Below are 14028 nucleotides of genomic sequence, written 5' to 3'. Positions count from 1 at the left end.
TGCCTTTTGGAGCATGTGGGGGGGATGTAATCCCAAGCTTGGGTGACCTCTTCTACACCAGCCAGAAGACACCTTCACGGTGAGTACCAATGTACCTTTTACCTGCAGCTGCTGACTTTGCCCATGTTTTGCCTCTGCTGTACCCAACAGCTCAACTGGGTTTGTCTTCTCCCTTTAAGATTTTTGTGGGATTTACTCAGAGGCACTGCCCCGGCTTTGCTGGGCCGCCGACAGTCGTAGAGTCCTGCTGAGCACTCCTCAGAAGAGTAGGAAGGTACGTTGAAGCCCGACTTTGGGTGCCGTGCAAATGGGCCCCCAAAGGCCTGCAAATCAGGGGTGATGGAAGGTGGTGCAAGATGAAGAGAAACCGAAGAGAAGGGTGAAGCAAGGTGTATATGTGTTGCAGATGCAGAACAATTGGCCTTAAGGAAAATCGGTGATAAGAGTGGTGCCTCTTTTATATTTAGCAGGGGGGGAGCAATTGTTCCTATCCAAACCCATCACAGCATTCCTCCAGTTGTTGCTGTTGCGTATCTTGTCTTTCTTTTTAGATTGTGAGCCCTATTGGGACAGGGAAACATCTTGCTTATAATTTTTAAAAATTATCTGTAAATTGCTTTGAGCACATTGAAAAGCAGTGTACTGTATGGATAATTTACTTTGTGTCCCATCCGTCCTCCATAGGGCTAAGGATATCATTTTAGTCTTGCAACAATCCTGTGAAGTAAGGGGAATTGTGGCTTGGCCAGTGAGGTTCGGCTGAGAAGCTGATTTGCACCTGGATTTCCCATGTTTCCATAAAGCACTCTTGCCACTCTGACTTTCAGAGAGGTCATTTATAGCTGGAGCTATGTGTCCTGAGGGTGAGAGTGAAAGAGTCCTAACTTGACAGCGTTTGTGAGGAAGAAGTTGGATTGAGAGGCTGGAAACTTAGGGTGGAATCTAGTTAGCTCTGGATTGCATTTTCCTTCACTTGAGAAGATAGGAGGCTGTGTAGGGGAAAGTGACCACCCAAGATTGCTCTTCGGCCCTGTATCAGAGAGGGCAAGGTGGAGAATGTGAGGAACATCTTTTCCCAATATCAGATCATCAGCCAACATCTACTTCCTCACTCCTGGTCTTTTACCATCTCTTGCAGGAGCTACTGATTGTGGATACCAGACTGGGGAGTGTGAAGCTTATTACAGCAGGTACAGTCAAATATTAGCTAATGGACTGCAGGAGCTGTATAATGTTTCTGAGACCAGTTCCAAAGACCAAGCACAGTCATTGGAATGTCTCCCATACTTAATCATTTTACCCATTTCATAGAGGGAGAGACTGAGGGCAAAGTGGCCACAGACTAGCCGTTATTTCCATTAATCTTGCTACAGAAGCCTAGAGCACCTTACTTATGAAGCAAGGCTACAACATCTAGGGCTTTTTAGTTTAGAAAAAGGACAACTAAGGGGAGACATAATAGAGCTCTATAAAATTATGCGTGGTGTAGAGAGAGACAAATGTTCTTCCTCTCACAACACTAGAATCAGGGGTCATCCCATGAAACTGATTGCTAGGAAATTTAGGACTGACAAAAGGAAGTACTTTTTCACCCAGCGCATAAATAATCTGTGGAATTCTCTGCCACAGGATGTGTTGATGGCCACCAGCTTGGATGGCTTTAAAAGGGGCTTAGACACATCCGTGGAGGACAGGTCTATCAATGGCTGCTAGTCTTGATGGCTATAGATGGCCTCCAGGCCTCAGAGGCAGGATGCCTCTAAATACAGTTGCAGGGGAGTAACAGCAAGAGGGAGGGCCTGCTTTCCTCTCTTGCCTGTGGGCCTCCCAGCAGCATCTGGTGAGCCTCTGATGATGAAACAGGATGCTGGACTAGATAGGCCTTGGGCCTTGACTCAGCAGGTCTGTTCTTATATAAATTCTCTACAGCACCCTCTACTGACAAATCCTGTTGTTGGTCAGGCGCTAATCCAGTGCAAACCACTTCTGCTCCGTCTCACCTAGGCTGGCAGGCTGGCATTTTGATGATGACTATTTGCTGTGCATACAAATTGCAACAAAAAGTGCACACTCCAGAACCAACCTTCTTGGCCTGCGCATCACATCTAATGGGATGGTGGGATCAGTCAGTCTTTTAAACAGCTGTGGGATCAGTAAGCCTTTTGGGCAGCTGTTTTCTTTTCTTTTTCCTCATGAAATGGGACAAGTCCATCATTTGGGGCCCTTGAAGAAAATCGGTTTTTAGCAATGGGAAGTCATCTAGACTGTGCACAATAAACTGTAGCAAATATAAGTTTAGTCATTGCCCATTTATCATGGTCAATCCAGTTGAGATTGTTCTTCTGTTGTATGGATATTGCATTTTCCAAGCACTGGATGTGCCATAATTTGTATCTGGGGGAAATGTAATTCTTCCCTCAGAACATCTATTGCTAGTGTGGTATATGGTCGTGCAAGCAACACAGGGAATATTGGTGATATTTCTTAGTATAAGCATGGAAAACAATTCACCTTTCTATTTTGTGACACACAAACCCCCCCAAACAAGAAAAACAACCACCACCTGGATAGCTAGGAATAAGTAACTAGTAGCCTAGGGACTTCCCCATTCAAAATATGGTTCCTGACTTTTTCCACTAATAGTCTTAGCAAGTCAAGACCACCTACAACTAGAACCACTACCATATAAGCGAATATCCTTAGTAAGTCCCGTTTATTTCAGCCACCTTTTTCGGTGTAAACTGGGACAAGTGGAAGACCCAGGCAAATGGATCTTTAGCCCTCTCCTCGGCAGTGTGAGCTGCAACATCAGGGGAAGGGTATGATCTGATAGCCCTCCACACTTCTCAGTATTTCACATCTCTGCAATTCACTCCCCTGTAGAAGCCAAGACAAGAAATGGTAGTGAGGTGCAAAAGGGGCAAGATCTGACAAAGCCATTTTTGTTGTTGCAATTAAAAAGAAAGGGGCCTTTGCCTCTGCTCCCAAGGAGCTCGGGCAGTCAGACCCTGCCGGCCCTCCTGTATGATGAGTTGGATCCTGTTCCATATTAGTCACTGATTGGGGCTTTAGAGCTGAGCCCTGCTCCACTGTATTGCTCCAGCATGGGACTGCTGCTTATGTGTTCACACAAAATAGTGCCAAACACCAGTTACAAGCTCCTCCTGCAGCTCCCCTCACACCCCTGCTTTTTGAATGAACCTTTGCTTTTTAAAGTCTGTGTTTCATCTCATTTTCTGAAGACCATTCACTCTCCCTCTCCAGGACTAGAGCACACATCCACCCCTACCCTCCAAAGAAACAAGCATCACCATTATCTTCCACTGCAGCTAAGCTCTCTCTCCCTAAACCAAAACATGCAGACTGGATGTTGTGTGGTTGTCCTGGAATGGGGTCTTCCATTTGTTGGGTCACACATTCACTGACAGCCCAGATAAATCCTAAGTAGTATTCTCTGCATTCCACCCCAGGCACACCAGAAGGTAGCTGGACTCTCCTGGGAATTCAGCAGGATCTCCTGGTGGTGAGCTGCTCATCTCCCAATTGCCCTCCAGCCCTGGTAAGAAGCTTCCCTGCAGTTCGTGGTGGTGGTGGTGGTCATGGTGGTGGTGGTGGTGTGTGTGTGAGTGTGTGTGTGTGTAACATAGGAAGCTGCCATATACTGAGTCAGACCATTGGTCTATCTAGCTCAGTATTATCTTCACAGACTAGCAATGACTTCTCCAAGGTTGCAGGCAGGAATCTCTCCCAGCCCTGTCTTGGAAATGCCAGGGAAGGAACTTGGAACCTTCTGCTCTTCCAAGAGCGGTTCCATCCCCTGAGGGGAATATCTTGCAGTGCTTGCACATCAAGTCTCCCATTCATATGCAGCCAGGGTGGACCCTGCTTAGCTAAGGGAACAAGTCATGCTTGCTACCACAAGACCAGCTCTTCGCTTGTGTGTGTGCGTGTACACATGTGTGCTTCATGTCCACATTTCCCATTTTTAAACCTCCTCTTGCTATGATAAAATGCCTAAATGTAGAGTATGTTATTCCCTTACCATAACTTAACTCTCAGCCTAATCTACCTCAAAGGGTTGTTGTAAGGATAAAAATAACTATGTACACTGTTCTGGCCTCTTTGGAGGAAAAGTGGGATATACATGTAAAAATAACATTATAAAATAAAATAATGTGCTTTGTTTATTACTGCCTCTGCATTGGCGTGCAGAAGTGTAACCAAGGCAATGCCTTTGGAAAGAAATCTTAATCCAGAGCCCATGGAAATACCCTTGTTCTCAGAACTCAGGCTGGTTCAAGACACCAAGAAACAATTCAGTTAGCAAATTCCCTTGTGGTCTGCAGCAGATACAGACCCTACCAAACATGCTAAAGCATGTAGCAAATCCCAGGACTTGTAAAGTGCCACATCACTGCCTGGTGCTTCCTGTAATAAAATCTTATATCTGCTTTGTAGAAGGTGGGTGTACTTCCTCCTGCAGGGAGTAAGCTGGAACTGCAATGGATAAGTGTGGAGGAGACCTCTGTACTGCCAGATGTGGAATGGCTAATACTCACAGTGCATCCGCCTGTGCCTGAGGAGGGCATCCCATACAGTAAGGAGGCAGGAACACAAAGATTCCATCCAGGCCCATGGCACACTTGCTCATTGGCTGGAATAGACTGTTTTGTGGTTGGTTGGCTTCATAGAGGCCTTGACTGTCAAGGTACAGCTGATGTGGTACAGATTGGAGCACTGGATGGGGATGGCTACAGCCTAGGAAAGCTGCATTCTGAGCATCTGGCTAAAGAGAAGTTTGATCCCAACATGGAAGCAGAGAATAGAGACATTGCATTGTTCCGAGTACTGGATCCGTAGGAGTGACATGAAGAGGTTTTAGTGGGATGTAATGGGAAGAAGTCAGTGGGCCAAGATTATTGCACTTAGGCTGCAGAGGACAAACAGGAAGGACCTGGCATTGCACTGAGAGGAGAGAGGCTGATGGGGTGTGTGCCTTCTCCTATCCTAGTTTAGTGGTAGGTTGGGAGACTAGATAGCCCTGCTGGTGCACTGTTGGCTGTTAGGATATGGAGAGACTCTAAGGCCACTGATGGCTGATGCATAACAGCCCCCGTTTTCTCAAACATAAAGTTTGGGCTGGGCTTACCATCAGGTACGTGGGTCAGCCACTTCAGGCAGAGATTTGAGAATCATTAAAGCATATATTCCATGATTTACTGTATTGTTACATTCTTTTGCAAGTGGGGGAGGGATTAGGGTTTGAATTTTTCACCTCAGTCCATCTCTTGGGCTGGCCCTGCATAACATCAAACACAATCTTGAGGCTTTCTGTGGTGGCAGGCGCCTTGAGGAGAAGTGAGCAGGCTGTGCTTGGGGAGGAGGGATGCTAGTGCAGCTGGACATTCCCAGGGCTGTGGAGGTTGGATGTCAGTGCTCTGTAGCTCATCTGTGGCTTCTCTTGCAGCTGGCCAGGCATTTGAAGCCCTGTTGCTGAGACCCCAAGGAAATAAGCAAGGAGAGAAAGCTTTTCCTCTCATTGTTTCTCCACATGGTGAGTCACACCCAGCTCTTCTCTGTTGCCTAAACAACCTTTTTTCTCTAGACTGACAGCTACCCTTGTCCTTCCTAGCTTCTTTTCTATCTTTGTTACACCACAAAGATGACCATGATTTAATTTTCTATCTTTCTTTAGTGGGGAGGCTTCAGGAATCTGAAGGGTTCCCCGCCCCCCTTTAGTGGGCAGGACCACTCCAGTAGTATGTTCAGCCCATGACCTGGCCTCCCCTTCTCTCCTAATCCCAAATCTCTAAACCCCTAAAGCTTTGGATGGGCCGGGGGATATAACTGATAGAACAGTGGCAGTCTGGCTTCTTGGAGCTCTTTCCAGAATCTGGAGAGGTCTCTGGCCCTTTTCTATACAGCTTCCTTTCTGTTTCTAGGTGGCCCAAATGCAGTTTTTGATGCCTGTTGGCGTCCAACCATGGCATGTCTCTGCCAGTTGGGCTTTGCTGTGCTCATGGGTGAGTAGCACAGGAACACTGTGTTTCCTTTCTCCCACCATTCTCTAAGGGGGCTGATCCAGATTGCCAACACATGCATTTCATTCTATATGTAAGTCGCAAGTCTGCATTCAAAAATAATAGTGTAGCAGGTGGCAGAGGGGAGCCTTGTTGCAGAAGTATAGTCATCGAGGCTATTCACACGATGGGAGAAATTCAGGCTAGCCCGATTTTCTTCCATCGTGAGAACCACCGGGCTCGGCTGTGAGCCTGTTGGTTCTTAAGCAGGTAACCCACTAAACTACCCCTGCCCTTAAGCTAAGCCCGCTCTTCCCGCTAACCCTCTCCAGGCGGCTCCCACTGATTGTGGGAACCGCCTTACAATGTGACTCCCTGAAGTGGGTCCCTGGGGCACTCTCACCCCCACTCAAACATTGGGTCAGAAGTTACCCCTAACTCTGCAGAGCTTGTTTAAGGGGGCCTTTCTCCTTATCTGGTTGATTCTTCTGCCTGAAAAATAGCTCTGCCAACTGGGCATGCAGTATGACTAAAGAAGGGTGAGATTGCCTTTGTCATAGCAGAAAGGAGAAACTGATCAAATACCTTGAGCAGATACACCCTGTGGTTATAGGGTAATTACCAGGGAAGAGCAGACCATGGATCCTAAGTGGATCTAAAACTACAGACATTGACATAGTATTCCACACCCTGCCACCCACTGTGAAAACACTACCCTGCCAAGAAATTACATCAGTTTTCCCTTATCCTCCATTCCTTTCCTGCTTTGATGCCTACTTTTTAAATGGGTAGCACAGTTTGCTCTCCCAATCCCTTGGCACACAAGGCCAGATCTTCCTCTGTTCCTTCTGTAAATAGTTTTCTTTCAGCGGATTAGCTTCGAATTGAAAGGATAATAAATAGATTTATTCAGCACTGAAGTCTAAGGTCATGGTGGCTAAAAAAATTTAAAGATATTTAATGATGCAAGCATAAAATCTTGCAGAATTGACAGTGTAGCAGTAGAACAAAAATATCCTGTCGTAGGAAAAAAATGGCAACGCACCGTCTTGTACTCAGCTTGGAATATGTTCGTATGTGGACATGGATGTTCCTTGCACTGCAGGCTTAGGATGCCATTTGACTTGCTAATGGAGCAGCGGGTGGGGAAGTTCCAGGGGAACCACTTGCTGCTGAGCAACCTTAGGGAGGTGGCAAATGCTCTGGAGGCCACACCCCAGTCACACCCTCCCTTTTGCTTTGCCTTTATCTGAGCAGTGAATTACAGGGGCTCCTTGGGCTTCGGTCAGGCCAGCATTGACTCACTGATCTCCCATGTGGGGCAGCAAGATGTGGAGGACACTCAGGTCAGCTTTCTTCTGTCTGTCTGTCTGTCTGTCTGTCTGTCTTTTGTTCCCCAGTCTCTGCATAGAACTTGAGGTAGGACCAGGTTTTAAATATCTGTTTGTCCTATTTTTAACAGTAGGCAACCCATCTCCCCTTGAGATGGAAATGGAGAGACCATTGTCACACATCTGGCAAAACTGGAGCCACGGAGGCATCCCTTTCCCTGCATCCCTTTTTGCCTCTCATCACAGCTGCATGTGTTAGGCCTTGGCAATATCATCCCTGCCAGCTTGTTAGACTGCTCATCTCTCTTTGGCTGCCTTTGAGCCATGTTTAGTTTTTGAACAGCTGATGTTGTACATGACTACTGTACCTCCTTGGATCTAGCCCTCTACAGGAATATCCCCATGCAGAGGGCACCCACAGTCTATCAGCATCTTTGCCATCACCACTCAGAGATGTGTGCTCTGTGTTTGCTGAGCTAATGGAGTTTTCTGGACTTTGTAGGAGGAGATATTGGGGGATTGTGTATGCAAGTAAATAATTGGTGTATGACTGATGTCACAGACCGTGCCCTGTCTTGCATTCCCCACAATCACCATCATCGTAGAACCTCCTTCCTGACTGGATAGATGCCCTAGGCCAGGAGTAGGACCTGTTTGTAGAAAGCAAAATCTAGATGAATGTGATGTGGAACATAGGAAGCTGCCATATACTGAGTCAGACCATTGGTCTATCTAACACAGTATTGTCTACACAGACTGGCAGCAGCTTCTCCAAGGTTGCAGGCAGGAATCTTTCTCAGCCCTATCTTGGAGAAGCCAGAGAGGGAACTTGAAACCTTCTGCTATTCCCAGAGCGGCTCCATCCCCTGAGGGGATTATCTTGCAATGTTCACACATCAAGTCTCCCATTCATATGCAACCAGGGCAGACCCTGCTTAGCTAGGGGGACAAGTCGTGTTTGCTACTGGGCTCATGATAGGAATCTTCAGAACACCTTGTGTTGCTGGCTGGAGCTTTCTAGCCAGAGCACCCTCTACTGCGCTGTATCTGGGTTGGCAGCAGTCACTACTGCTACTGCTTCTCTTATTTATATACTACTTTTCAACATAAGTTCACAAAGCGGTTTATGCAGAAAAAGAAAATCCTGGCTTTTGCTCTGTTCTGCCCTCCAGTTGGCAGTGGAACTGGCACTGCAGATGGAGATCCTGGACCCAAATAGAATTGCTTTGCTGGGCGGTTCCCATGGCGGCTTCATCTGTTGTCATCTGATTGGCCAATACCCAGAGATGTACAAAGCCTGTGCAGTCAGAAGCCCTGTCATCAACATGGCCACTCTGCTGGGGACCTCTGATATCCCTGACTGGTGAGAACTGTTGTGCTTCACCTATCCCATGGTCCTGGCTTATCTACCCCCAAGTCCTCTTATCCATCACAAGCCTGTCCCTGTTTCTTTTTTAGCCATTTTCACTCGGCCTTTTCTCCACCATGTTACCTGTCATCATCCTGTCTCTATTCATGAGTTGGTCTCCCCAGCCCTCGCCTTTCAGGTTGCATCCATTCTTCCTTCTCGCTGCTTCCCTCTACCAAAGGTCATTCTCTCGGTGGCTGACCTATTACATTTTGCTCCTTGGCAGAACTCAGGTATTAGGGTATGGCACTAATCAACTGTACTATTCCCACAGGCGTTATGCAGTTCTAGGTCTGCCATACTGCTATGAGCGAACGCCCACTGAAGAAGATCTGACTGCCATGCTGCTCCGCTCTCCTGTCATTCATGCTGCTAAGGTATGCTACATTTCATGTTTTAATTGTTTCTGTGGCAGGATCTAAAATCCTATATCCTTTACATCCTATGGAATAGCCAACAAGTATTCCTTCCTCAGATCTACAGTTGAGTTTGGTCCTATTTGGCTTTTGGTATCTAGGTGTATGCTTTGGATCCAAACACTCTTATATAACTCAAAGTGGGTTTGTTGCCATGGCATAACTCATGTGGCGTTGTTCCTGTGGCCTTTGTTGGCAATCTGTTTTGCAGATAAGTAGCAATCATCGCCTCTCCCCTAAATTTAGTAGCCAAACTAGCATCTACAAGCATGCATCTCGTCATTTCCATAGGAGAATAGTTCTTTCTTTCTGCCACTCCATTTCACTCCAGAGTATAAGGAACAGTCTTTTGGTGTTCATTGCCCTCCTCCTTTAGAAATCTTGTGACATCATTCCATTGTCAGTGTGGAGGATCTGTGGCTTTCTCCCAAACTTGTTGCTCACTTTTGCATCATATAGTCTTTCTAGTACTTGTCCCTTTTCACTTAACAGGTATGTATATGTATATATAGAATAGTCATCTATGAAAATAAGAACATATTTATTCCCTCCTGATGTGTTAACTTCCATAGGCCAACAAACATCACTAGGAATCAGATCCAAAGAATCGTGTGTTTCTCTTTCTTTGCATGGAAGTAAAGCAAGTCGTGTTGCCTTTGCTCTTATACAGCATGCACACTTTGATTCAGTGCTGCAGGGGGCTATTTTTAGACTCTTTACCAAATCCAGCTTTTTAGCCTGACATATAATTTTGGCATCTCTATGGCCTAACCTTCTGTACCACAAATTCAGACATCCTTTGTGTGTGCATCCCTTCACAGTTTTGGCCTTTTCAGTCACACATGCATACATGTGTGCATACATCAGTTTTCCATCTGCCAAATATATAGGGATTTTACAACATATATCTAGGTTTATAAATCTCTCCCTTTCTCTAATCAGGTTGTTTGTAGCACCTGAGTCAATGCAAATGCCACTGCTGCATTTCTCAGACTTAGCTTCCAAAAATTTATCTGTTCTTGCAAGGTATATACTTTGCTTATTAGCCTTAGTCCCTGATTGCTTGTAAGTTCTGTACTCTGTGTTCCCAGATGATTCACTCTCTTTGCAACTTTGTCTTGCTTGCCTTTTGTCTGCAAACTCTTTATTCTTGGGACACTTATTCTGCAAGTGTTGGGCTTTCACAAATAAACCATTTCTTATTTCTTTGCAAGGTTCTAAATGTATTTTCTTCACTTTCCTTTGGTTGCCTATCATCCCTTCTGCGCAAATCAAAGTCCTCTAGATAGTTAATTACAAATGGTAAGTCTGCATTCTCCTTGACTTCCAAGGCACTAGTCACACTATCAAAGTAATGTGGCAAATTATTTAACAGCAATCCTATCAAAACTGCATCTGGCATGAATACTTCTTGAGCTTGCAGTTGCCTAGATCTTTCTAACATTTCATTTATGTGCTTGGATGGACTTTCTCCTTCTCTAAGTCTGTTATTGCTCAGTTTTCTGACTAGATGCACTTTGGAAACCACAGACTTCTTTTTATATAATCCCTTCAGAATTTCCCACATATTATTTGCATTTTCTTTGTTTCTTAGATCCACTAAGATTGGGTCACTCACTGCCAAGCAAATCATTCCTGATGCCTTTTCATCTGCTTTGTCCCATTCTTTCTGCTCCTTTCCTGCATCTGCAGGACGCTGGGTTTGCAGAACACTGCCAAGTCCATGACACTTGAGGAGCATCTCCATCTTGAAAGACCAGAGCTCGTACTCGGGACCTTCCAACTTTTCAGTCATCTGGAATCCTTGTGTTGTCTCCAGTTTCAAAGCTTTTCTCTTTGCTTTGCTTTCTATTTAATTCTCTAGGCTTTTCTCTTTTGTTTACTGGCTTCTGGGCTCCATAACCCTTTGTAGGAGAAGAATGGCAGTTCAACTCCCATTAGCAGAGCAAAGCCAGTTTGGGGAGAATTCAGCCAAGCAAGATGTCTGGAGACAGTTCTTTAAGTTTGAAGAACAACAAGGATTTAGAAGTTACAAAAGGATAGGAAAGCTGAGCTAAAGGCTGAAGGGGAGAGAGACTAGACAAATAGCCATTTCTGGAGAGATAAAATGGAGACTAATACTGGAAGAACAAAAAGAGGAGGAGTCCAGCACCGTTATCCATGACCCTACCCACCCCCAGTGGTCATTATGAGACATTGCAGTTCTGCTGATGCTGCCAGGGTCCTAGCTTCAACCATTTTAAAATCCCATCCTTGCATGTTCAGAAGCCTGTGAGCAGTGGGAGATGGGAGAGCTGGGGCAGAGTGGGCCTGGCTGGCCCAGCCCCTTGACACTGGCGCCTGCATAAGGGACATGGCCAACAGCAGCATGGCAACATCTCAGGCCATGCCAGCACTTTAGCTGGCACTGCTAACATGGCTGTAGTTTTTAATTTCACTTTTTTATTTACATATTTTATTTTATATATTTTTATACCACCCAAAACTTACGTCTCTTAATATGTGTCGTTTGTGTAGAGGGCAGGATTCCACTTTTCTTGGCAGAGCACTTTTTGGTTAGTGGAGAATATCCACAAATGTGGCTACTTGGCTCCAAGTGAGAAGCAGCACCTCTCCACACACATTCACTGACCACTCCCTCTCTATAGGTGCAAACACCATTGCTGCTGTGCGTAGGTGCCAAGGACCGACGAGTGTCTCCATACCAAGCTTTGGAGTATTATCGTGTGTTAAAAGCCAGAGGTATTCCTGTCCGGTGAGTTCTCAGCCTTGACTGAGAGGCCAAGCACACAAAAGGCAATCTTGACCATTTTGTTTGAACAGTGAGCTCCATGCTGACCTGCCCTAGACAAAGTTCTTGCAGAAACAGCCTGGTTATTTGAGATGCCAGAGACAGTAGTGGTTGATCAGTGCATCAAGAACCATGTGGCCACTTTGGGTGGATATAAGCTATAGGACCTCAAATAACTCTCAGCTCAGACTTGCAGCTTGCTGCAACAAATGTCAGAACCAGACTGAGTGCTTAAATACTGGAGCAGGTCCTGTAGACCCAGCCAGACTCCACCTCTCCAGAATAAGGAGTTTCTCTTTAAAGGGCCCACACCTGTGCTCCGAACCTTGTATTCCTGTGATGCTTAGAGACCTCTTGGTGAGTCCTCTGGCACCTCTAGAGAATGGGGCTGCTTCACTGTGGTTTCCAGGGCAGACTTTCAAGGGACTCTGGTTAGCTTTGGGTGGGAGACCTGCTAACTCTAAGATTCAAGGAATCCCTCCCCTCTAGATCTCCCTGAACTGAACCACTAGTTTGGCTGCACTGTTTGTGTCCTCCCTTGCAGAGTTATCCTTGTTGATACTCAGGTCTGCATTTTGGTCACAGACATGATGTGGTGAATTGTTTTGTGGCTGTTTATTTCATCCTAGCTTAACCCGCACAGAGCAGCTGCATGCTAGTACTTGATTGCTCCCCTAACCCCCTGCCACAGCCCCGCTCACCTCAGAGATCTCTCCACTTTCACCTGAGCTGCACTCCTGCTACTCCTCCATCTGGTTGCTTCCATCCCCCTCACCCCTCTTGGTCACGGCTGGCACCTATTGGCCAAGCTGCAACCTCCTATCCCCAGAGACCTCCCCACTCTCACCCGAGCCGCCTCCTGCTCCTCCCCACAGGAGCAGCAGCGGTTGACCGGGCCCTTCCTCGCTGCCACCACCTCCATGGCCGCTCTGCTGAAAGGCCTGGGCCCATCCCTTGCCTGCCTGCCTGCCTGCCTCCCTCTGCCAATGGCCTCATTAGCCCCAAACAGCAGCAGTGGTTGATTGGGCCCTTCCTTGCTGCCAGTAGATGCCGCAATGGTCGCTCGTTCCCCTCAGGCCGCTGACAGGCTCGGGCCTGTCCCTCGCCCTTCTTTCTCTCTTCTCCCTTCTTTTTTCTTTTTCTCTCTCCTCCACTCATTCTTCCCCTCCATCTTTCTCCCCCCACCTTCCTGAGTTAACAGATCTTGTTCATCTTGTTTCCTCATCTAATTCACACAATCGCAGCCTCATTCTCCTGAAGGGGCTCTTTCCTCCCTCATGACCCCTCTCTTCGCAGACCCCTGCCCACTATCCTTTTATATAGATAGATAGATTCCTCTCCTCTACAATCAAGAACATCTTTCGACCAGTAACAGTTGCATTCCAACTGACCTTAACCATCACAGGCTCCTCCCCCTATCTGCATATAGAATCCCCACTGCCCAGTCACCATGGTGCTTCTGCTCTCACAGGCTCCTCCTCCCTATCTGCATAAGGAATCCCCACTTCCCAATCTGGTGCTTCTGCTTGTGAACTCTCGCGAGAGCTGCCATACACGGAATGCACTGTTAATTAGTGAAGGGTTTGTTTACTTGGTTGGCTGTTTCTAATGCTAACTATATACCGACAGTTCTATTTAATACCGCCCCCCCAAGAATTTTTGCTTTTATTAGTAATAGAAATAGAACCGGTTACTTCTCTGAGACTGACATAATCATACATGAATAAGAGCAATTACTCATCCACAGCAAAGAAAGCAGGGAAAAGGAAAAAAGACTTGTAAGTATACTTGAATGAATTACGATAATCTGTTAAAAAAAAATAAAAAATAGAGGGTACGTCTAAAAACTAAATCCAATTGTCAGAGAAAAAATGAATCTTAAGCCTCAGAACTCTCACCTTGGCCTCAGTAGAATGATTTAAAACATAAAAATTCAGTGGAGAAGAAAATGTAAGCTTTAAAACACAGGTTCTACCAAAAGAAAAAGGTATACATATTGTATATACGAAGCCACGTATCCACCAATATTTTGTAATCAAAATTCCCATCTCGTCCCATACAG

At 46.1% G+C, this 14028-nt stretch overlaps 1 protein-coding gene across 6 annotated transcripts in view; it reads left to right on the top strand.

Annotated features, from left to right (window-relative positions):
- Nucleotides 1–14028, top strand: part of LOC128346752 (acylamino-acid-releasing enzyme-like) — a 60131-nt gene that overhangs the window by 20336 nt on the left and 25767 nt on the right. For 3 of the 6 annotated variants that reach the window (XM_053300375.1, XM_053300371.1, XM_053300372.1), the window contains 10 exons: nt 180–274; nt 1139–1190; nt 3471–3559; nt 4459–4597; nt 5468–5554; nt 5943–6023; nt 7278–7366; nt 8524–8714; nt 9034–9136; nt 11824–11930. In XM_053300375.1, the coding sequence (XP_053156350.1) occupies nt 180–274; nt 1139–1190; nt 3471–3559; nt 4459–4597; nt 5468–5554; nt 5943–6023; nt 7278–7366; nt 8524–8714; nt 9034–9136; nt 11824–11930 (1033 nt within the window). The remainder of the gene's footprint in view (nt 1–179; nt 275–1138; nt 1191–3470; nt 3560–4458; nt 4598–5467; nt 5555–5942; nt 6024–7277; nt 7367–8523; nt 8715–9033; nt 9137–11823; nt 11931–14028) is intronic. The other 3 variants (XM_053300374.1, XM_053300373.1, XM_053300376.1) reach the window with 3 other exon arrangements.

Source organism: Hemicordylus capensis, chromosome 2, assembly GCF_027244095.1.
Source record: "Hemicordylus capensis ecotype Gifberg chromosome 2, rHemCap1.1.pri, whole genome shotgun sequence".
NCBI classification, from domain to species: Eukaryota; Metazoa; Chordata; class Lepidosauria; order Squamata; family Cordylidae; genus Hemicordylus; species Hemicordylus capensis.
The sequence above is the reverse complement of the archived record's forward strand: the minus strand, read 5'-3'. Positions and strand labels throughout refer to the sequence as shown.